This window comes from Aphis gossypii, chromosome 1, assembly GCF_020184175.1.
Source record: "Aphis gossypii isolate Hap1 chromosome 1, ASM2018417v2, whole genome shotgun sequence".
Classification (NCBI taxonomy): Eukaryota; Metazoa; Arthropoda; class Insecta; order Hemiptera; family Aphididae; genus Aphis; species Aphis gossypii.
This window is the reverse complement of record NC_065530.1, coordinates 10,143,848-10,170,570: the sequence shown is the minus strand read 5'-3', so window position 1 is coordinate 10,170,570 and position 26,723 is coordinate 10,143,848. Positions and strand designations below refer to the sequence as shown.

General features: G+C 29.5%; 2 protein-coding genes across 2 annotated transcripts; one reads left to right on the top strand and one right to left on the bottom strand.

The window, feature by feature from the left end:
• Window positions 1–300: 300 nt before the first annotated feature.
• Window positions 301–4,647, top strand: LOC114128198 (facilitated trehalose transporter Tret1-2 homolog). The gene is made up of 5 exons (XM_050197306.1): window positions 301–467; window positions 1,101–1,168; window positions 1,305–1,667; window positions 3,274–3,749; window positions 3,944–4,647. The coding sequence occupies exons 1-5, from the start codon at window positions 301–303 to the stop codon at window positions 4,472–4,474; spliced, it is 1,605 nt and encodes a 534-aa protein (XP_050053263.1). The 3' UTR covers window positions 4,475–4,647.
• Window positions 4,648–9,072: 4,425 nt separating this feature from the next.
• On the bottom strand, window positions 9,073–26,306 carry LOC114128193 (uncharacterized). Its single transcript, XM_050197930.1, has 10 exons — window positions 25,922–26,306; window positions 20,184–20,368; window positions 19,933–20,116; window positions 19,644–19,863; window positions 18,704–18,882; window positions 13,670–13,921; window positions 10,861–11,045; window positions 10,609–10,792; window positions 10,184–10,403; window positions 9,073–10,048 (listed from the first exon to the last, which is right to left on the bottom strand). Exons 1-10 carry the CDS (start codon window positions 25,993–25,995, stop codon window positions 9,866–9,868), a joined length of 1,866 nt encoding a protein of 621 aa, XP_050053887.1. The 5' UTR covers window positions 25,996–26,306; the 3' UTR covers window positions 9,073–9,865.
• Between the last annotated feature and the right edge of the window lie 417 nt (window positions 26,307–26,723).

Genomic DNA, 26,723 nt, shown 5'->3' with positions numbered 1-26,723 from the left:
TATATTTAATTCGAGTATCTATTTTTCATTAATTATTAAAAGTTTGTGGCAGTTATCAATCCTATTCTAACAGTAAGCAATATTGGACAATTGTTTAAATTGTAAGTATATAATATTTAATTATTTCAAAAGCGCGTTTTTTAGTTATCAAACTAGCCTAGTATATGGTATATTACGTTAATCATTAACACAGAGATAATTACTAAAACGTATTATTAAATTGTATACTTGTATCAATTAAATCATCGAAAATTTTATTTGTTTGAAGGTACTATTTCAATTGGACTTGATTTATCCAAAATGACTTTTGAGAATTCCTTTCCAAAAGTAAGGAAATTGTCGGCATCATCATATTTGGTTATTCGATGGTTCTTAGAAATCATTTCTATATTCCCACCAGACATCAAACACGCCAAGAAGCCGTTCATAGCTTTATCGCCTCCTAAAAATGATACAACCGCTGCAGGGTAAGACAATATAGTAATAATAAATAACGTATTCAAAATTCACACAAATTAAATACGTATTTTTTAATAATAATTATTATTTATAAAATTAAAGAAGATAAAATATCATCCTAAAATAATTAATATTAATTAAATATGTTTCGCAACAAAAAATTATGAGTACATTTTTATAGTAATACCAATCAAGAAAATTAATTTTTTTAACGAACTATATTGAGTTTTGAAATTACTCGTATCGTAACCAAATCGCTTATGGTGTAAATTAAATCCAAAAGAATTTTTCAATTGATGCAAAGCAATCAAAATTTGTATAATTCAACCTAGATAAATATCTCTAGAAAATTAAAATTGATCTTCGATACCTATAGTCTAACAATTATAGTCAGCCGAGTCTTAAGATTATTTTTTCATATGAAACAATAGCAGCATCAATACACAATTAGAAACATTGAGTGATAGATTTAACTTATTAGAACCTCGTAAAATTAAAGGGCCTGCTTTTTTCGCTCTTCTCGCGTGTCGTACACCTATACTCTTACATACGACCACTTTTATCGTGTAATAATGTATAATTATATATATATTTATATCTGAATAATATACAAAATTAACCATGGATCTATCTGTTTTCAGTGGTTCAGCACTACCGACCATCAGACAAGAGGGTGAGAAGTTTAGGCAATACGCATCCGCTCTGTCCGGTGAGTATACCACACACACTAATATTAATATAAACAATTTAAAATTGATTAATCAAAGTCTTCAAACATATTACTTTCATTGTTAAAACATCCTGTCACTATGTGTATAACTAACCAGTCTGTTTTTTCCTTACAGCAACGGTCGGACCGTTCGCAGTTGGCACGGTGTTGGCATGGATGTCACCTGCGATGCCAATGCTTTTGTCTCCGACTTCGAAGATCAAAGTTACACCCAATCAAGGGTCATGGGTGGGTTCTCTGATCGCCATCGGTGCCATTTTCGGGTCTATACCAGCTGGCAAATGCGCTGACATTTTCGGTCGAAAACCCGTCATCCTCTGTCTCACCATCCCATTTATCACTAGCTGGACAATAATATACTTTGCGACCGATGTCTGGATGTTATACGTAGCACGTCTGATCGCCGGATCCTGCCTCGGCGGAATCACCGCTACTGTCCCGATGTACATCGGGGAGATAGCTGAAAGCTCTATCAGAGGTAAGCGATCTTTTGCAGAACTGCATTTATTATTTTCATAATTTTAAAACTATTTTTCTGTTAACTGGCTATAAAGCTTTAAGTAGGGAAAGGTGGGGCAGAACCGTACTACTAACTTCTAAGCACTGCAGAACTTACAAAATTTTAAAAATTTTAAATTAGATTACGTAATTAAATTAAAAATATTGTTAGCTTCAATAACATTTTTTTAAAAAAAAATCCAAATTTTGAAAGTAGATAATTAAAAATACGATTTTGCCCCATGGTGGGGTAAAACCGTATTAGTCTTGGAGCAAGATAGTTTTATGATCTAAAATAGTAAAAATATAATCGGTGATACACAATATCCTTATTAAAAAATGTTCAATAACACAAATTTTTGTAAAAAAAATTCATTTTTTATAAAATAATTTTGACTTCCATTAACCAATTACATACAAGTATCATGATTCATAGGCGTTCGCACTCAGCGACGAGGGAGGATATGGAGTAGAGATTTATTGTAGGTACTGTTAAAGTGATTTTCATGTTTAACTGATACTTAGTTTTGATAAATATTTCTATTTTTGACTCATTAATATTATAGACAGCTTGCATTATGGCATACATTTTTGCCCCAACGGTTTTGCCCTACAGTAGGTGGCTTTAAATTAACAGTAATTAAGTAAAAAGTAAAAACAATATTACTCCAAATTATATTATTAAATAATCTGTACTTAATTTTTCGTGATTTAAATCGATTTTTGTACAAATCAAACAAGATTAAGTATGAACATTTTTAATTATGATATTATGCGAAGAAAAAAAATGCGATTATACATATTTTATGATAATAGAAATTTGAGCGGGAATTCATTAGAATTGAAGTAAATTTTTATCAGTAACAATAAACATACGATCATGGATAAATAAACATCAATAATTTTTTTTTTTATCTTGACTCAATGTTCATAAAATTTTACCATACAGTTTTGCCTCTTGTACGGAGCTACCCCACTTTCCCCTATATACCAAGGTAACCGGGTGACTATATATAATATTATATTAATATATAGGTAATTCCTGTTTCTATTTATCTCAGTTTATTATTATTATTTGTAATGTTAAAATGTTCATACACTATATTTGGTATAATTATTATACACTAAAGCAATATTATTTTATAATTAATATTTTTAAACTATTCATCGATCGCCATAAACTGCAGTCCCTATTATATTTTTAAGCGTATTGTGGTTTATTAATGACTAATATATATAATACCTATACTCGTATTTTATACCGAGTATTTTATATTATTATTGTTGAGTTTTTATATATATATATTATGTACAAAAAATAAATCATCCTAAAGTTTTCACTTACGCAATAATGTTACACTCTATTATAGGTACCTACCATTCATTTATTTTTGTTGGTTAAATACTTAAATTTATGTATTACGGTTTTCTAGCAGCCACCACAAACAATTTTTATTTCCCGTCAATGACAATATGATATATTATAAGCTATACCTATGTACATTATTATTAATAATTATATTAGCATATTATTTTATATGACAAAGACCATAACATATGTCACATGAAACGAACTTTTTCTGCAGGTGAACTGTGCTCGTACGTACAGTTGAATGTCACATTGGGCATATTATACGTTTACGCGATCGGGCCGTTTGTGAATTACTATTCGCTGGCCATCATGTGCGGTATACTACCGTTGATTTGGTTCGTCTTGGTTCTATTGGTGATACCGGAATCGCCTATGTACCTATTGAAACGTGGCAGGAAGGAAGATGCAGAAAAAGCGTTGGTGTGGTTGCGCGGAAAGGACTACGATATTGCCAGCGAAATGGAGATTCTGCAAGTACACATCGAGGAGTCGAAGCAGCACACCGGCAAGTTCAAGGATATGATATCGTCCAGAGCCACGATCCGCGCAGCAATCACCGTCTTAGGACTGCTCAACTTCTTGTCGTGTTCTGGCATTAACGTGCTAATATTCTACGCACAGTCCATATTCGAGACCAGCAACTGCAGTGTGTCTCCGAAACTCTGCTCCGTCATCATCGGAATCCTTCAAGTGAGTATTTATAACTGGCAACTGTTCATATACTGTAAACGGTAGGAAGACGAAATTTAAACTTATTGATTTTTTATTTAATTGATCGAACATATTTTCCATACCTACATCTATCAAAGACAGGGATAACGATAACGTCATATAGGTACCATATTATATTATGATTAAGTCATATTGACTAACGTACGTCACAGGTCATTTTCACTTTCGCGTCTTCACAACTGGTGGACAGGGCCGGTCGGCGAGTACTTTTGCTGATATCCGACTCCGTCATGGCCGTATGTCTCGGCACACTGGCCTACTACTTCTGGCTTCAGGAACACGGCGTTGACGTGTCTTCGTTTAATCTGATACCTCTTATCAGTCTGGGTGTGTACATTAGTACGTTCGCACTGGGATTCGGTCCCATACCGGGCGTCATGATCGGCGAGTTGTTCAGTCCGGAATTCAAGGGTTTGGCGATCGGTATCGTGTGCGTGCTCGCTTCGCTCATCGAGTTCTGCGTCGTCAAGACGTACCAGACACTGTTGAATTACTGCGATCACGGCATCACGTTCGCCATATTCGCCGGGTTTTGCGTTCTAGGCACCACGTTCGTGTGGTTCCTGGTGCCGGAAACGAAAAACCAGTCTCTTCAGGAAATCCAGGACGAGCTCTCCGGCAAGAAAAAGCCGAAAGCAGATCAGTCGCAAAACGCAACGGGATCGCAGTCCGCCAGTGCGTGATTTAAGAAGAAGTGATAACATCATAAATTTATAACGTTGCGACTAACCTGTAGATCGCAATTTATTACGTAATTATTACGTACCCTGATGTTACAACCGCGCGTATATTATATATTATTATTAATTGTATCCGCGCGAGTTAAATAAATAAATAAACATAATTACAAATTTAATCATTGTATTGGATTTTCTATGCTTATTTTTTATTTATTTTTTAGCCATAAAAAAATTTTAAAAATGTTAAATTGAAAAAAGTTAAAAATGTTTTTTTTTATTGTATACGTTTTTTTAATGTAGGTAAATGTATCAGAGCAACATTTCCACCCTCTACGAACTATCTTCGTTCGTTTTAAATAACATTTTATTTACTTATCATGTTTCACGTCACCCTGTGGTTGTTTACCTTCATAATTTTTTTTTTCAAAAAGATTTAAAATTTAAATGACATACTGCACTGTATTTATTTATTATAATGTTAACTCATACTCGTGTTGAGCATTACAAAATGTATCGTTAAGATCGGTGCGGAGTCCTAGCCATCACCTCAATAATAATTAAGTAACTATACATTGAATTTCATTAAAATAAAGTTTTAAATATTTCTAATAAAAATTAAAACAATTAAATTGTCATTTATATGTAATTATAAGTTATAAGTTTATTTAAGAAATTCTTAATTTTTTTAGACATGGTCAACAATATTGGCCATTATTTGGTCAAAAAATGAGGATAAATTGAAAAAAGATATAAGTAATTACATTAGTACATTTACTTCTAAATACAAAACAATTTTCTCTCTATAGGACTCAAGAGCTGATATAGCAAATGATAATGACAATAATATTTTTAAAAAATGTATTATAGTAAATATTTTTTTTGTATTATTGAACGACTACATAAACATAAAGCGTTTAAATAATATTTTTAATCACTTACAAGTTACATATATACTACAGTTAATGAATTTTAAAAACACTCCAATAACAAAAGAACCAGTTAAGTGGAATTTTAAACACCCTTGTTGTTATTCTTTTGGAAAATATTTGTTGAGAATAGTTAAATTATAGTTCACCCAAATACCCAATAACTTGTAAGCCATAAGAATATAAGATGATCATGCATATAAATTTGTTGTAAATGCATAACTTTATAATATATTATTCGTTTGCTAAAAAAAGTATTTTCGAATAAGATATTTCAATATTTGTCGTCGTATTTAGGTACCTTACATATAACCGAATTATTTTAAATTACCTAGCTAAGTTTGATTCATATTATATAATCGCACAAAACTAATAATTATTTGGTATAATAGCAATTTTAAAATAAATATAATCAACACAAACTATTTATTTGGGACGGAAATTCATACAATATGTATTTTTTAATATTCTAGTCATAACTTTATCGACGATGACAAACCTACACAAAGTAGTATCACACACGCTTATACGAGTCACGATAGTCATTTTTTTCTTATGGAAAAGAGTCCAGACACGGAATTCTGTGGAGGGGCTATAGCCCCCTTAGCTTCCACCATTATACGCCTATGACGATAGTTAAGAAATGCTGATATGATTAGCAAAGGATTTTGCAATTTAGAAAAATGTCATCGTCAGTGAAAAAATCTTGTTGGGTTAAGCAGAAAGACATTTAATTATTTATACATCCACAATCGCCGAGATAGATAAGCGAATAGGGATAAGGGACTTTGGAACATAAAATATGTCGATAAGTGGTAACGCCGACCCAGCAGTTTCTTGCAAGTGCCGTGCACGACGTCGTGTGTCGACTACCGACAGGTTACAGCCGGACGACGTTGCGACCATGAACTAAGATCATTAATCTTAGTTTATGATTGCGACCATAGCTAAATATAGCCATGGTTGCGACGATATGTATATTTATCTGTTTTCTATGATATGTATGTGGTGATACGGTACTATACTACTATCATATCGCGTTCGCCGTTATATTGTCCAATTATTATTGTATTTATCGTACTTAATCGTTTTGTTACATTTATATTTGCGTGTCGTGTCGGCGACCGTGATTTACCTTATATACTCCGCGCCCCGTTTCTCATGCGCAATCCGCCCGGGAAACTACTACGGCCCGTCTACCGACGCGTCACTCCGGTTTTTACGCGGCCGCTCGCAACACTTCCAAATTAAAAACTCACCCGTTACCTCCGTGAACGCTTTGCAGTTAAAATCGAGACAATTTTTACGCTTTTCGTCGCCACCGCCGACACGTGTTAATCTCGTATAATTTTGCTCGTATTTTAACTTTGTTGTTAATTACATTTTGTTGTATACCTACACTGCGTTTTTTTCGGTTTTCTTAAACAAAAAACGTTCGTGTACTCGCGATTGTCATACGCGCACGCCATCTCCACGCATCGGTGACCTCTCAACAGAACTCGCGACGCCTGAACACGCGTGGTCCTTCCGCGAGACCGTTATCCGATCGTATCCGACGACATGCGGTCCGACTCGAACATCATGCAAAACTTACCAACTCCGAAGAACGACGCCGACACGACCGCCGCGTCGCGGTCGGCACCGACAGACACGCCGACCGCGATCGACACGATCGAGATGGCTGCAAACGCGGACTTCGGCCTACCGAGCTTTTGGCGGCACTCGCCTAAGCAGTGGTTCACCTACGCGGAAGTCATTTTCGACATGATGAACAAAGAGCAAAGCGACGCGGCTCGGGTCAATTACGTCCTGGCCGCGTTGGACGAGGAAAGCACGCGCGCGGTCTCCGACCTCGGGAAAACAATCACCTACGACGCGCTGCGCGCCAGACTCATCTACGCGTTCACGTTGTCTCTGGCCAAGAGGATTCAGTCGATCATCGCTCCGGGCGAACTGGCGATCAGGCTCCGACGCGGCTGCTCCGCGACATGCGCCACATCTGCCCGGACGACATGGGCGACGCCACGCTGGGCTATTTTTGGCTGCAGAAGCTGCCCAAATCGGTGCGCCCGATCGTAGCCGGCCTCTCCGGCCCGCTCGACGCCATCGCCGAACGCGCCGACCGGATCCTGGAGGCGTCCCTCAGCTCCGAGCTCGCGGCCGACGCGGCTCCCGAACGTAGTCTCGCCGCCGCCGTTTTTCCGCCGTCGGACGTGCTGGACGCGATCGGGCCCCGCACCGCTGACGAGCGTCTCGGCGCGCTCGAGGACGCCGTCCACTCGCTATCGGCCCAGTTGGCAGCTTTCACGGCCAACGACGCACCGCCGACTGCCGCGCCCACCGAGTCAGTATGGTAACAAGCTTTAGTCTCGTACGATTTTGCTCGTGATTATAAGTACATTTTGTTGACGTCGAATAAAACGACGCACTGCGATTTCCATAACAAAAATCGTGTTTTATCTTTTTTGATTTTTTTTTTCACACCTATCCTTCAATTATTCTGCCTGTCGCGGTACTATAGCGTTTTAACCGTTTACGTTCGTACTCGCGATCGTTGGCAATATAGCGGCGATGCACACAACGCGCACGCTATCTTCACATGTATGTAGACGTTTAGTACCTATCAGTGTATATCTGTGCAGTGTGCAGCGATCGGCTAACACGGTATTATACCTCTCTTTCACCTAAAATTCATAGCACTTAACGAATAGAATATCGTTACTATTTCCGGCTCTATTCCGCCGTCCACTATATTATCCACTTAGATGTAGGTACACAAAAATCATCTGTACTAACTATATAATATGTACATTGGACGCACGATCTTATCTGTGCACCAAGTTTTGCCATTGACTTTTTTTTTTCATTAACATTAATTAATTGTTTTTATTCTACATTTAATGAGATAACACCTCGGTCTATGGGTTCAAGGTTTATAGATCATCTATCAACTTTGCTATGGATTAGGTATGTTGTAAGTATTATACAGTAGGTACAGATCGACCAACCAAAAAATAAATGATTAAATACTTTGGCTAAAGGTTAAGAAATGTCTATTATTGGCAGAGCAGGCTGCAGTCTAGAGCGGTGAATTTTGTTCACTTATCATAAAAAAAAAATGTTTTCAATCAATGTCAAGTCTAATAAAATGTATATTATTACCTTATCGATGTGATGTATGTAGGTGCACCTTTTTTCATATAGCCTAGCGGCGCCATCAATCTAGCATCTAGATCCACCACTGTAGTACAACGGACAACCGACATATTCCTCATTTTGTTAAAAAATTATTTCTTGTCTTGTTAATATCTCGCCAACGTTTACATATTACATATTTAGGTTTTTGGTGAATAGTGAGGCAATGGCGTTTCTTGAATCCACTATCCGTCTCCGTGACATAAACTCAAGTATGCCACTAATTTAATCCAAGGATACTATACTTATATGACTATATTATATATAAAATTTTTGGATGATCAATAGAAATGTTATAGCACCTTAAAATACACCACTAATTCATTGATATAATATACTTTATTACGAATAATTTTATGACAGAATAATTCTTTGTTGTAGGATTTATTATATTAATTATTATAATTATGACAAAAATAAACACATCAAAGGATTTAAATAAAAAAGATATCAATTGCAAATTCAATAGTAAATTAAAAATATCAGTAAATAGAAATATATATTTTATAGTCAAATAACATAATTTATAAATACTCATATAAATTTATTGGTCTATTTTATTCTTTTAAAATATACGGTACCCAGTACCAATCCCAATGTTAACAATTATCAAATATAACTAACTCCAGTCTCCAACAATCCTATTTCAATACAATATTGTAGGAACAAAAACATAGTTTGTAATGTTTCTTTCAAAACAATCAAAATACTTTCAACAAACTTTCTTACATATAAATATTAAGATATACAACTGTCAATTACTTCATAAGGAATTAAGTTATTATTTTAATTTAAAAATAAGAATTATACATTTTTTCTAGATATATTGTAAAAGTACATAAAACAATAATGTAAACATTTTCACATTTATAGCATTTTTAAAAAGTAATTGTTTAGTATTCTTAAGTTTCTTAGAATATGCTTAGACATGAAGAAAAACTACCAGTCAGAAATAACTAACTAAAACTTTTAAAGAAGTCATTGATGGCATAATATTGAAAAAATATTACCTTATAAAATTTTTACAAATTTCAGTCCAGAGTTGTGTTTTTAAATATAATAATAATTTATAGTTGCATTCAAATTTCCCCTATTATTATTTATTACAATTCACTTATTGAATATTACCCATTTGTCCATGCGTTTTCTAATCAAGTAAATCAAAATTAAGTTTTGGATAGATCATTTAAGTAGGTAACTTATATTTTGACACACCGCTCATTATATTCGTATGAGTTTAATCCAACTTAAGCTATACATTAAATTTAATAAATTAAAACGAGTCACACAAAAATTTAGAATGATGATGAAAATGTTGTTCCATAAAACTTGAAATAAAATAAAATCCATGATCATAACCTTCTTCTAAATTTATTGAAGCTGCAATCCCTGCTTTTTTACAAGCATTTGCAAAATTTTCCAATTTTAAATCTATTTCATATTGGTCATTTTTTCCCTAAAAAAAAAAAAATGTAAAAAATGTATATAATATATTATTTAGTATTAAAATTATTCATACATTATACATTGTGTTAATGTCATTTAAATAAAGAATTCAGAATTATTTAAATATATTATTAAATAACATTACTTGATGTATGAGAATATTTAACTCAGGTCCTTTATATTTAGTTATTAAGCAAGTAGAATCCCATTCTTCTATTGTTTTTGAATCATCTCCAAAATAACAATTTAATAAATGTCGTTCATCAGGTGACTGAGATGGATTACAAACAGGAGCAAAAGCTGATACTGAACGGAATTTGCCAGGATTTTTAAGTGCACTTATTAATGCACCATGACCACCCATACTGAAATATTGTTATTCATTACAGTACAATACATAAAAATAGTTAATCTATGAATTTAAAATGTAACATCAATACCAATAACTGGCAATCATTGATTGATTTAAATTGCATGCTATTATATTAATAAAAATAGATGTCTTAATTTTTTTTCTACTATAATACATATATCATGATTAATAAATTTATCTAATAATTATAAACATACCTGTGACCCATGATTGACTGCCTGGCTTTGTCAATATTAAAATTCTCCTGAATAATACTGGGTAGCTCTTCATTCACATATGAATACATTTGGTAATTTTTATTCCACGGTTTTTTAATAGCATTAACATAATATGACAAACCTTTAGCTTCAATTTCACTCTTTTCAACACCATAAGTAACCCCTGAAAATACAATACAATATTTGTAACAAAAGTTATATTATTACAATAAATTAAATACTGATCCTTACTTGGACAAATATCCGGTGATACTACGATTATTCTATAATGTGATGCCCATCGTTGAAACCCTGACTTCTGTATAAAACTTTGTTCAGAACATAACATACCACTCAAATAATATAAGATTGGTGCTGGTCTTTCCAAATTTTCTGGTATATACACAGAAAATCTCATACGGCAATTTAATACAACACTAAAAACAAATAAAAGCACATTACGATTAATAAAAATAAGTAATAACTAAAAAAACAAATTATCAATAATAAAATTGTTCCTATTTTAAAATACTTTTATATGAGTCCTACTACAATGAATTATTGTAATATAAAATTATTGATGTTTGAAAGAAAAAAATTAATTAAAAATAAAATATTAAAATTAATATATTATTATTAATTAAGAATTTTTTTTCTTACAAACTCTGAATATTAAGTTGAAATTATGTAATATAATTAACAAACAAAAAATAATTTAATAATACAAAAATCCTTCTAAAGATATTAAAAATAAATAATTTTGTAAGTTGAACAAAAAAAATTATACTTATATAATCTGTTGTAGGTAACTACTACTCTTATTAATAAAAAGCCATTAAAAAAAATGATTAAAAATTAAATGACAATTTTCAATTTGATTTAAAAACACAATTTGGAAGTGCTATAGTGCTATAGTTTTCTAATTATGCATATGCCGAACAACAATCAATAAATTATTATTAATATTTCTTGAAGACTTAGATATATAGATAACTAATAACCTAAATAATAAAAATAATCTAATAAAATCAGTTAAAAGTATATATGTAATATGTACATGATAAAATCAACAAAATAAACAATTCACAATAAATTTATTTGTATGATTATAAAAACGTCAACACTAATTTCCTAGTTCTTACCAATTGACAATTACTACGGTTTTTCTAATCATTTCAAAAATGTAATTGAAAAAATTATTAGATTTTTAAATATTTTTTATCATTTTTATTCATTTAGTTTTTTACTTTTTTAAATCACGATATCGCATTTGTTTATTTGACAATTATTGTTTACAACAACTATCATTAATTAAACGGATAATTGCTTACATCCACAGTGGTACTAAATATTTTTGTCATAGGTACCCATTAGGGTACACACATTTTCAGACGTTTCAACCGTCTGGTGTATCTTGATTACGTTTTTTGGCGGGAGGGGGCTCAAGCTCTCCAAATTCCCCCCAATATCCACCAATGCATCATCATAATCTTTGGTGGGGTAATGGCATTTGAAACGGATTATTTTTCTTATCGATATGAACCATAGGGACTATGGGCTCCAGTAAAATACTATGTATTTTTTATACCTACATTGTTAATTATTATCTATCGATCATTTCATTAAATAAAATTTTATAGTCACAGACAGCATATATTTTTAAATTATACATACACTATACATATATTATCAGTATTCTGTAGTTACAGAGTATAATCATAATGTAATTTTTAATTAACAGTATTACCATTTACCGTGGTTTTTAAAAGGGACGACTTCCCCGCCGGCCTAATAGAATGCGTCAAGGCATTATGACAGCTGCTTTACATATGATCACAGCTGACTGCGAGCTCAACAGTTGGTTCCTTTATAAAATTTGGTTAGGTACCCTATTATGGGTTCTAATATACCGCACTTCTACTATTGCTAAAACAGTAAATCTATGTTTATGATTTATGAATATAATATACCACAAGTTCAGCTAGAAGCGCATAGCAATTAGCAACAAGGTTATTGTCTAATTCGATAATAATATTTGACGTGGTTTTTCTAAGCAGTGTACATTTTTTTATATATTTGTGGCAGTACCAATGTAAAATCCAACTGTAACACAATTTATATTAGTCAATACTTCAATAATTCGAATAGTTTGATAACCATGATAATAAACTAATAAATAATATCTATATTCTACACAACTAAAATCGTATTCACTATTACTGTATCTAATTTTATAATACTTTATGTTATTTTTAAATTCATATTCATAACATGGCTACTGTTTAGAGATAATATCTTTAATCATAATAATTCAAACAATTATAGTATTGGACGGTGGCTCACAGATTTCTATATAGAACTAGTATAAAAGTCTGTGCAGTGGCGTAGCTGAGGGCTCGCAAACTCCGCTTTGCGGGGGGGGGGGAGTACAGTAATTTGGGGCCTTTGGTTAAAGGGTCATATTTAATACAACAATATTTTAATTTTTAGGGGCCCATTTTTTATTTTTGCGGGTGGCCCAAATTTTTTTGTTATGCCACTGGTACTGGACCAGTCTGGAACCTAAGTCTAAAAATTTGAAATAAAATATTCTAAGATATACTTATTGTTAATAAAATCATACCTGAAATTTCAAACAATCCGTAATGTTATTAATCGGTTAGTTTTCTTAAAAATATAATGATTCATATGACATATCTCGTATCCGACCAATTCACGATTTCGTTACCAGTACAGAGTTCTAGTATTATGGCTATAAAAATTTCGAATAGTTGTATTAAAACGTAGGTACGTATAATAATATTATAGTATTTTTTAATATTTAATAGGCAACTACCAACAAAGTTTTTTTTATCTTTCATTGCGCTACAGTAGGTACTATAGTACCTAATAACAAATTTAATTTTCCATATTTTTTTTATAAATGTAAAAATAATAAACAGTTACATTTTTTCATCAACAACCAACCCATTCGATTGCTTTTAAAAATCATATAGAGACAAATTCATGTCCTACCTTACCCCCCTCAAACGATACCTTTGTATTACAAGTTGCCACTGACCTGTCATGTTCGTAGACCTTTTGCTGTCCGCCAAAACTTCGGTTATCCGACAATAAATCCAACTGCTGCTTTTTATTATCGGAACACTGACGTGACCCATAAAAACGTCGAAAATGCTTGCCCTGGTGCAGTCGAGTATGCCGCTGCTCAAACTTAACTGCGTGAGCTGGAAGACCTGATGAAGAGCAGACCGTGGACAGCCGATATCCACACCAAAACATAGAATTAATATAAAATAATGGACCACGCATATTGTTTTAGTATTCTAATTAATGTAGTCGTCGTGACTCGTGATTCTAATTTCTTTCTTCAGGTATGACTGTCCAAATATATTAAAACTATCTAGGTATTAACAACATATTTTAATATTCATAATATTAATTATTCATCTAATAGGTTATAGGTACCTATTCTGTTGACTGTTAATTTTGTAGAAATTGAGTGATAATCCGAAAAACGATAAGAAGTCGACAACTGATAAGAACTGTTATCAACTTTCGGACAACTGCTGGCCCGGCTTTCGACGGTCACTGAGATAAGAATATTATAGCGAATAGCGATGGAACCATGAACGTATTGATTTCACATTTACAATGATGTGTGAATTTTTTCAGTTCGAGTCAGCATAACTTGTCGAAATGATGCTTCAATTTCAAATTTGAAATTCTGATGTAGTTTCCAAAGGCAAAGTGAATATCCTTGGTGCATAATAGAGGCAAAAGTGAAAATTGTTCAGTAGTTTTCAAAAAAATCAATTTTTTTATATAGTTGTAACTCAAACACGAATCATTGTAGATATTTGAAATTTTCTCCATATGTGTATATTAGTGTTATCTATATACAGTCAAATTTTCAAAATATTTTGGCTTTTTTTTAATTATTTATAGACAACTGAAATTTTCGATTTTTATGAGTACCTATTTTGAAGTGTCGATAAAAAAATGTTGGGTGCCCAAAAAAACTTAAAAATTTAATACAAAGTCAATCGTTGGTCACAATTTTTATCGATAAGCGTTTAAAGTTTAAATTTTTACAAAATATATCAAAATTTTGTAGTTGAAAATTCATAAAACTTTTTGAATTTATATCTATGGTTAAAAAATTGAACACCAAGTTTTCCTTCAAATATAAAAAAAAACTCGAAAAATCATTATGGGAAAAATGTAATGAGCGTTTAAATTATAAATTTATAAATTTTTACGAAATTTCGTAACAATAACGATTTATCCTCAAACAATTTTAAATATTTTGTTACAACCTATTTAAAAAGTATAAGTTATTGATACTTGAAAAATTTACCAGTTATTAAGATTGGCATTTTCCTTACATAATTAAATTTTTTAAATATTTCGCTTAATTTAATGCTATTTATAGGCATTTGAAATATTCGTTTTTGTTTAGTTTTTTTTTTATAAATATCGACAACATTTTTTTGGACAAGTCAAAATACTTGAAAATGTAATACAAAATTTCTCATAAGTCATAAGTTAGTTTTATGAGTTATAGTGATTGAAAAATTATAAGAATACATAGGCAAATTTTTTTTTTTAGCATTTTAACTTTTAAGTTCAAATATTGACAAATGACAAATATTCGTCAAAATCATGAATATTTGTAAATTATTTTGTAGGTAGGTAGTTAAAACTAATAAAATGTATAAAAAATTTTGTATATTATAAGTAGCTTAGAAGTTAAATTGAAAATTTAGTATAAGATTTTCATAAGTTTGGCTTTCAATAGTTATAAAAAAACTTAAAAGTTGGCCAACTAAAAAAAATGTTTATCTTGAGTTCAATTTTTTATGAAATCAAAAATTCACGTGTAAAATAACTATTTACTATCAAATAATTTTAGATTTTTGTTAAAGTTAAAAATTACTATTCGTAGAAACTTAAAACATACACCAGTTGTTTAAATTGGCATTTTCTGAACGACTGTACATGATTTAATATTGGGGTACCTATTCAAATATCATTAAAACATAAAACATCTTTTTCACCATCCACTGGGAAATATTATATCCTAGACTGTCAAATTATCTACGTTCAAAATCGTTTATTGTATATTTGTATACAATGATTCCTATCATTGGATTCAAATTTAACACAATAATAGGTAAATCAGTTTTCCCTTTTTTTTTTTTTTGTTTGTTTTAGTATACCAAAGGTTATTTTGAAAATAGGATTGCGGAATGTTTACTTTTTAGTTTTTACTTTTAACATGTACTAATTAGATCTAATTTTTTACCAGGAATATATTAATTCATATTAGCATAGGCGTAGCCTGGGTGATCGCGGGATATATCACTGCATACCCTAAAGGCCTAAAACCATAGACGCAATAAGGGTCAATTTGGTAGGTGGCAATGGCGTAAACTGGGGGTCGCACACTGCACAGGGTCAAGAGTATCTTTTTGCGACCCCAATACACACGATTTCAATTAAAAAAAAATTGAAGTATCAATAATTATTTAATTTACTAACTTATATATATTGAGAACCAAAGTTTTATTTTGTTTCGAATTACTGGAATTATAATTATACTATATCCTTTCTACATCTATTTATAGTTTTGTTAATTGTTATTAACCATTTTCTATTAATATATCAATGTGTATTTATTGTATTTATTTATTGACTACTTCGAGTCTATGGCAGCTGTAATATTATATTATTGAGCAAACTAAATTTATTTTGGTTTTTTTTTTATTTCGGTTCTTATTGTTATAGGTATACCTGCTTATTAGAAAAAAACTAATACAAATTCTGTTCAAAATGTTAGTATAGTACATATTATACAAATTTAAAATATGAATTTTATAAAATAAAAGAATTGTTGTGTTTTATGTACCTATTCGTATGTTGTTTAAGAAAATTATACATATTTTATTGACGGTAATTAATAAATTATATACCCTATTTTTATAGCGGTTATTCATAATATTTACCAATTACCAATAGAGTGTATATGTAAAGGCGAAGCCTCCCACAAGTCTGTCTATCTTGGAAACTGATTGCAACCCTAAAAATTTAGTCCAATTTACGCCACTGGTAGGTGGCATTATATTCTGTAATAATATTGCAATTACAAAGGTCCGGATTTTTATGCAAATGCATATTCTTCTACAATATTGACCTAGAATAATTTTTATTAAAGATGTCAACATACCGTGGTCTATATATCGTTATTAATTTATTTTTTTGCATATTTTTGCATATTTGAATAAAAATTCATATAAATTGCATCTATATAATTGCATACAAGTAAAAAAGTTGAATTTTTTATGAATAGTATTTTTAAGATTGTCAGTTTATTTTAGTATAAAGAATTTTTTTTACATATTTTTGAATTATCGAGTGTATATTTAACAATAGCTTATGCATAATAATCCGGTTCTTAGTAATTACTAATAACACTGAGTTGAATTTTGTAAGTTAAGGTTAATTTTAAGTATGTGAATGTAATATTATTGTATATTAACCCCCAGCTTACTGTGGTACACAGACTTCTTAGTTCTTGCATAGTTGCATACCCTAAAATAAGGTCTGGCTACCACTATGCATGTCAGTTTTATAGCTAAAAATACATTACATAGAACACTGTAATAGTGTAATAATTACTAAATAAAAAATATATTATTTTTAAACTCTATCCAATAATAATATTACTAAGTATAGGTAATAATGAGATTATACATGAATTAAAATTCTACCTTTAGCTGAATATTGAAATGCTATTTGGTGTTATTTTAAAGCCAATGTTGTCAATTTATAATTTAAGTTTAAATACAGTTTAAAAAAACTGTATAATATACAATTATACTTTTTAGCATTTAAGGGGAAAATATGAAAATAATTTAAATGATATTAAAATTATGAATTAAAATAGTTTTAACTAAATATAATATTTATCTGATTCACAATATTGTACCTAATTGTATTATATTGTAAATTTTAACATACATTTAAAGTTATCGTCAATATACCTACAGTAAGGAGTATATATTATATAAATATGACTTATAAAATTATAGCTACACAATATATTATAACAGATTCAAATATTTGATACAACAAATATTGAAATATATTGAATTATATTAATTAATAATGACATTCGATTGTCACAGAAATGATTCTAAGAAAATAATTATAAAAATTAAATTTGCAACGCTAACATCTATAGGTAAACACCTGTGATTTATTACAAACTGTACCAATTTTATTAATCAGTAAAGTATCATAAACTATGATATTATATTAAATTATTAAAAACAGTTAGATGTAACATCTAGCATCACAGTCTACAGAGTTAGTGAAACTAGTGAAAGTACTAAAAGACACCAGTCATTTCCAATTATTATTAAAAATAAGTACTTATAAGAATATTTTTATGTTTAATCATTAAGAAATTTGATATCCTTAATAAAAAGCTTCTTTTGTTTCAGTAATAAATAAATAAACAGTGGTATTATAGTTTTATAGCCTAGTACAGAAAAGTGCTTAAAGATTGAATAGTATAAGCATCAGAGTATAATTAAAGAAAAATTTGCATTTAATGAATAATACTTAAAGAAGTAGTGAAACTTACAACATTAATTATTTTAAGTACTCCTTTTTTTTTAATGGATTACACAATTTTAAACTGTAAGTAATTAAATAAAATGACAAACACAATAATTTACTGTTATTTTTTACTAATGATTTATAGTAAAACCGTCATTTGTTTTACAGTGATGCATTTTTAATATTATTTTCTACTGTTAAATTTTTGTTTAAAATAGAAAGTAATTTAAAAAAATAACAATTATATTTAAAGGAATCCCTCGTGACAAAGTTTGATAGTATTAAAATTTAAGAACACTACTATATTGGCATATTGCAATGATTATTTATTATAAATTATAATCCATTTGTCCAAATATTTTTTAACTATGCAATTAAAATAAAGTTGTATAGGTAACATATGTCTCGACACACCACTCATAATACAAATATAATACTACTTAAAAATATAATAAACTTAATAATTTACTAAGAATCACACAAAAATTTAGAATGGTGATGAAAATGCTGTTCTATAAAACTTGAAATGAAATAAAATCCATGATCAAATCTATCTTCTACATTTATGGAAACGGCAATCCCTGCCTTTTCACAAGCACTTGCAAAATTCTGCAATTTTAATTGTTCTTTATATTGATCATCGTTTCCCTACAAAAAAAAAAATAAATAATAATAGGTAATAACAAAAGTATTTAATATGAATATGAATGTATCATAATATGCTATTGAAATCTTTTAAAATCTGATTTAGGATGGTATACCCATGTGTTGTCTCCATCTTACAAACATATATGATACAATATACCAAATTTGATTTCAGTAAAACCAATATTGTGTTATTAAATTTAATATTAGAGCGAATTGAGCTATAATAAAGTTAAAGATAAAAATATTATCAAAATTTAATTATTAGCACTTTTACAATATTTAAATTTTTAAGTTAGATATTAACATATTTGAATAAATGATTGCAAAATGTCATAACTCAAGAGTCAATTATTTAAAGCTTTTGAAGAATTGATAAAAACTGTATACTATATATGTTGAACCAAAAATTAATTTAAGAATTAAAATATCATATACTAATTATACAACTAAAGATGTTTTTACTCTCAACTCCTAGAAACACATGACTAACTAGTATACGTTTTTACTAATAATATCTCAATTTCATTAAATATGTGACTCGTGACATTTCTGCAATCACTGATTCATTTAACTTGTAATATTTACAATACTCATATTATCTTGCTAAAAAATTTAAATATAAAAATTCACTAATACTAAAGCTAAAATAACTAACACAAAATTGGTTCAATTGAATACAAATTTGCTGTTTGTAAGACAAAGATTAAACATGCGGGTGTAGTGTCTTCTTAAGAAATATTAAATATAATATTTTATTTTACTTGATGTATGAGGATATTTAACTCTGGTCCTTTATATTTAGTTACTAAACAGGTAGCATCCCATTCTTCAATAGCTTTTTCATCATCTCCAAAATAGCACTTAAATATAATTTGTATATCAGGAGATTTGGATGGATTACAAACAGGAGCAAAAGCTGATACTGAACGATACTTGCCAGGATTTTTAAGTGCGCTTATTAATGCACCATGACCACCCATACTGAAATATTATTATTTATTACAATACAATACATAAAAATAGTTAATCTATGAATTTACATAAACATACCTGTGACCCATGATTGACTGTCTATCTTTGTTGATATTAAAATTCTCCTGAATAATACTGGGTAGCTCTTCATTCACATATGAATACATTTGGTAATTTTTGTTCCACGGTTTTTTAACAGCGTTTACATAAAATGACAAGCCTTTAGCTTCAATTTCATTCTTTTCAACACCATAAGTAACCCCTGAAAATACAATACAATATTTGTAACAATAGTTTTATCATTTTACAAATTAGATAACTATCCTTACTTGGACAAACATCTGGTGATACTACAATTATTCCATAATGCGATGCCCATCGTTGATATCCTGTCTTCTGTATAAAAGTTTGTTCGGAACATGACATACCACTTAAATGATATAATACTGGAGCAGGTCCTTCCAAATTGTCTGGTATATAAATGGCAAATTTCATACGGAAATTTAACACAGCACTAAAAATAAAAGCATTTCAATCAATTAAATTTTTAATAACTAAAAAACAATATAGGTTATAAATGCATTAATATATTTAGATTATTTTCAAAAATACTAAGAATTTCCAATTTTAATCACTCAAGTAAAAAATTAAATCTAATTTTCTATCTGAAACCACCCTCAAAGTTGAAAATCAAAATATTATTTTTTTTTTTTTTTTGTTTATAAAATATGTTTTATTCAATCTGTTACAAAGAGAACAATAAGAACAATTGATGAAGAATTAGAATAACAATATAGATATAAGTATATAACAGAGCGTAGAAGCCTCCCAGTGGAGGTACTACATTAAAATAATAATAATAATAAAAAAAAAAAAAAAAGACGTGAGTAGGTATTAAAATATTATTTAAATTTCTTATTACCTATGTATGTCATACAAAAAAATAAAATTAAGCACATAATAATTATAAGATCGATACATTCATCAGAATCTAATAACAGTAAATAAGTACTCAAGATTTTCACTAAATATTTAAATTATTTTATATGATTCTATACAAAATATAATTTACAAACTACCTATTTTGAATCTTTTTGAACCATTAATAGTTATTTGAAAATTGTCAATAAAAATAATATTTGCAAAGTAAAAATACTTAAATATTTAATACAATAAGGTTTCCCATAATTAATTAATTTACCAGTTAAAAAATCTATAATTTAAAGTTACAATATTTTTTATGAGTTTAAACATTAGAATTCAATGATATACTTATTATTAACATTGTATACGAAAAACAATTTTGGGCAGAATCGCATTTAAATATTTTTAAATCGATACGTATAGAAAAAAAACTAAAACCACATTCAACATTTCTCATTCCTACAAGGCTAGTAGTTGAAATATTTTAAAATTTCAATTATTTACGAGAATTCATTTTCGAGTTACATTAAAAAAAAAAAAAAAAATCGATTTTATTAAAAATTATAGTTGTTCCTTAATTTTTTTTCCCGATTATAAAAAATAAATATTAAGATTTGTTTATTGTTGATCCCCTAAAGCACTCCCTAGATCCAATTTTCTACCAGTAAACATTTCCATTTTTTAAAATCCAAACATTCTTAATTTTCCACTACTCCAAAAGCTGATGACAGACAAAAAAGAAAAAAACATACAACCCACATTCATCGTTCCGCTCAGATACTAAAATATAATAATTAATGCAATAATTTCAGGAAAAATTTAATCAACCTACCACAATACCATTAGTAAAATAAATTACTTTAAATATTAAATATCAACAATAAACATTTCATAAAATATACTAGATAATATATCTCTAAGCTGCAAACTATATCTTCACTCAAAATCTGTTTTCGTATAATCGTGTACAATTATAAATTATTAAATTCAAAATTAATAACATCCATTACACTTATTACAGTGACTCACACGATACCTACTGTACAAGTATTGTAAATAATTTAATTAAATCAGTTATAGGTACCTTATACCTACATACACCCACATAAATATTCAATTATATAAGCAATTCAACGGTCAATTTATTTGCATAATAATAATAACTACAACTTAATTTTCTAGCCAAGAATGGAACATAATTTCTCAAATAATATTATTTTAAATACTTTGAAAGAGTTACTGCCGTATATTGGGTACTATATTGTATAAAGTGTAGGTAATTGTTTTATATAACTATTTGTAAGTAATAAGTACCTATGAACTATGGTACGAAAATATCAATAAATCGAATCAATTTGTTTGGTTTTTTGTCAAATGTTCGAAATTCAAATGTCACAAATTTAAGTCTCATTAAATTTATGTGTTGTAAAATTTATTTCTCATAAAAGACGTGTTGTAAAAATGTTGATATTCTTTTCGAAATATTATTATTATTTTATAGCGTTTGGAATATATTAATACCTATAAAGACTTAAAGACATTTTAATTAAATCTATAATCTAATCTTTATAGTTTATACTAAGGTCGTTTCACAGCCGCGCGTGTTTTTAGTTTACATTGGAGTTCATACAAATATCCAATTTTATATTATTCGCCACAATAAACTATTTTCTTTTATAGTTACTCAATTTACTCTCAGTCTAGGAATACAAATATTTAACGCGCCATACTTTTTGGTTAATACGTTTTTTTTATCCAACAAAAATAGAATTAACTTTAACTGTTACTCCGTTCAATCACGAAAAAAAACAATTCATAATTGAAAAAGCACATTAAAATATTTGTCAACCAAAAGTCTAGTAACAGTTAAATAAAAATAAGTTATAATTGAAAAATCACGTTAAAATATTTGCCAATCTAAAATCTACTAATAGTAAAAAAAAAAATCATAATAAAAAAGGACATAGGTATTAAAATATTTATAATATATTAGTTATACTATTAAAGGTTGAAGTTAATAACTAATAAGTTACTAATAAGTAATAAGTATGATCATAAGAAGTATGTATGTTTTGTACTTCTCCTAATACCAACCCTTCCTTTAGAAATTTTCTTTCATTACTTTCTATTCTACCAATGAGTAATTCAACTTTTCTTTTTTTTTGTCACAAATCGTTTCTGTTTTTCTACATTCTTATTTACAGGTTTCTTATTTTCTTCTATTTCGATTATCTTTCGTTTTCCTTGTTATTTTTTAAGTAAAGAACTGCTATGTTTATTCATTTCTGCAATTTCTTTCTCAGTTACTTCATTTTTATTTGAAATAAGGGATGATAATATTTCTATTCCAGCTTCTAATTAGTTTTTTATTTAAAATAACTGTTCATATTCTTTATCTGTATTTGTTTTTATTAATGATTTTTCTATTTCATTTATTTCGGAAGCAGGAACTATAATTTCTTTTGTTATTTCACATAAATTATTTTGATATTTGACGAAGAAAGAATATGTTTGCATTTATTTAATTTGATTATGTAATCACTACATTCACAAGTATAATTATGAATGTATATACTACACTAGGTTATTACGCTTTTTTTTTTTAATTAGCTTCTCGCACTATCGTCGCGCTGGATACATGTATGATATACATGAAAGATGATGAAAAATATAAAATGACACAACATACTGTATTCTCTAACAGTCAAAGAATGAATAAGAAAATATTTATCTCAATAAAAGAAATAATTTTCAAACTTAGTAAGGATCTTGATAAACTTTCTACAAATAGATGGAATACTCTGGAATCTTGGTAAAGTTAAGATTATCGGACTATATTTTTATAAATTAGATTAATAGATTTTTTTATCTTAGGCTAAAATGAATATCTTAGGACACTGCCAGTATATAGAAATTATAGGGCATTAACACCATTAATATAAAATAAATAACAAATGCTGTGTTTTGAACTGTATAACAAGAGTATAATTAATCCATACCTACAATATAAATATAAAATACACGGCAAAACTTAATACTTATTTAATAAATAATAAATGAGTACTTAATAAACTAATAAAATAATATAATATTAAATAATTCCTTGTCCTTGATAGACAATAATAATAACACAATATTCAAACATGTATAGTGTAGATATCTAAAAATTTGAAAAAAAGTCTATACTTTAATAGTTTAATGTAATATAATGTATATTTAAAATTCGGCGGCTCACGGTGATATCATTCAATCGATAATAACAGATAATATGATATGTGATTTTCACAAATACTGATAACAAATGTGAACATTTCTGATTGGTCGAGCAATTTTGCTCCCGAGACGATCGTTGATTTTTATAAACTTATCTGTAAAGTTAAAAAGAGCAAATGGAAACGGAAGTTAACGAAGAAATCGTAAAGACAAACTCAACGTTCATTTCTAAAACAATTAACTATTATAATATCATTAATATCAAACTATAAAAATTCAGTGCCGGATTTAGAAAAGGTGCCGCCCTAGGCCTTTTTAAATATGCCGTCCCTACTCCAAGAAAAAAAAATGTAGTAAATATTTATATGATCTTTTTTTCTATTTTTTATAAAATTTGCCGACATAGGCGTAGATACTATCCCGAAAATATTATAGGTATTTAACATTAGATAAGAATAAAACTGCGTAAGGTAATAAAGAATTTCTAAAGGCTATCACATTAAAATTTTTCATTTTAAACATTTTATTAATTACTTATTTTTTTCTTATATTTTAACACAAATATTTAAATTTATAACATATTATTTATACTTAATTAATGTTTTTATCTCGTATTTTATGTAAGACATATATGAAAAATTATTAAATTTTTATATTATATAATATGATTTTTGTGACAATCCTGAATTCATTTATGATATCGGACATAATATCAGACCTTATGACGCACATAACTTTTTGACACAAGACCTTAATTTAGTTTTCTTTATATTTATAGACAGTGATTATTTAATAAACACTCTTTATAGAAAAGTATCAATGTTTTAAACATTGTATATATATAAAATAATTATAATAAAAGTAACGTGAATTCAATTTTAAAGTTAAATCCTTATAATATTATCTAACACATAATTATAAATACTAATAGCCAAAAAATATAAGTGCTTTCTCTTATTAAACTGATTACTGATGTACAATTTCTCTTTAAGGCCTCTTAGGGGATTACAATTTCTATAAATTATAGTCGTGCATTCGGTAATTCAGTACACCTCTCACATTATCTTCAAACATAGATAATAAAAATCAAACGATCCTGTGATAACTGATAAAGCTCTTTCCTAATCTATTTCACTATGGTTACCGTAATATACGTTAAGTATACGATTTAAGAATTTAAGATACAAGATATTTACAAAATACATTGATTTTATTTATATACATGTACTTCAATACTTAGGATAATATATTATGTATGTACATAAAATTTAAACATAAAATATTAAACAATTTTTAACTTGTTTACATGATAACTAACATTATCATGCGGGATCGCATAGACAATTATAAATTAATAAATTTTATCATTATTTTTTTGTTGTGTAATATGTACCTGTGTTTATAACAGTATTGGTATATTGGTTTATGATAGATCTACAATATATATATTAAAAAGAGTATATTATTGTGAATTTATGTTTTGACGGTACTGTAACCTCGATGAAGATATTTAGTCGTGTATCGTTAAAAGTTATCTTCTATACGCCGTATGCATATCTTAGTGCATTATAAACTATCGTAAGGTTAGGTAAGTATACGGTTTGTTACTGCGATAAAAAAAATATCAATATACCTACCTAATAAAATTTAATGTAGGTACTAAATTATTAAAAAACGAAAGAGTAATCGGTAATCAGCTACAAAAAATAATGATGATGATGACGAAACGAAACATTTTTCGCAATGCGTCGACGACGTTGCAAAACGTGTCGGTGAGAGGGATACGTTCCAAAAATAAAAAAGAAAACAATTTCGTTGACACACATATCGAAAAAATTTCGTCGACACCTATACTGCATAATAATGCGAGCGTAGTGCGTGTACGATAATAATAATAATAATAATGCGATATAGATTCGTCACCGCTAACCTGTCGTGTGCGTAGACTTTTTGCTGTCCGTCGAAACAGCGGTTGTCCGACACCAATTCCAATTGCTGCTTCATGTCGTCGGACCACGGACGCGACGCAGGTGAAACCGACGAAGATCCTCGCCGGCAATGCGATCGTACTCAACAGCAGCGCGGAACGAGCATACCGGACCAGTGCCTGGCGCCTACTGAAACCTCCGACGACGCGACGGGCGGACGGCCGAATGCCGATATCGTCGTCGACGTCGGGCGCTAAGATACGACGTCAGCTGCTGCTGGCGGACGGTGTACATTATCTTGGTTCATTGGTGCAAATTAATTTTTACCTTATCTATAAACGTTGGCCTTGAACTATCCGCGCGATAACACGATTATATCGCGCTCGCGTCTGTCACGAATTATTATTATCATCATAGACTACCAACAGCAGGCTAACGATTATCTACAACAGCTACCAACTTGAACGGGGTCCGACGCGAGTTTCAGAGAGGACAGCAGCAGCAGCAGCTGCTGGACGTGTACGTATCTTTCTGGATACGTGGCCGTGCCTGGAGGGTTGATCGAGGTTTCAAACCCCTCCCCTCCCCCGCCCCGGAAATTTTTTCGCGTTATATTATCTCTTCTGGTGAAATATCTATTTCAGTCTAAAATGTTCAATAATATACATTTTGTTAATAAATATAATAATATTCTTGTGTTTCTGTAGCATATAGGTACTTATATTTTTACTCCAGCCCCCCAAGATGTGAATTTCTACACCAAAATTTCACAAGATTATATAATCATTGTGTAACGAAATGTAA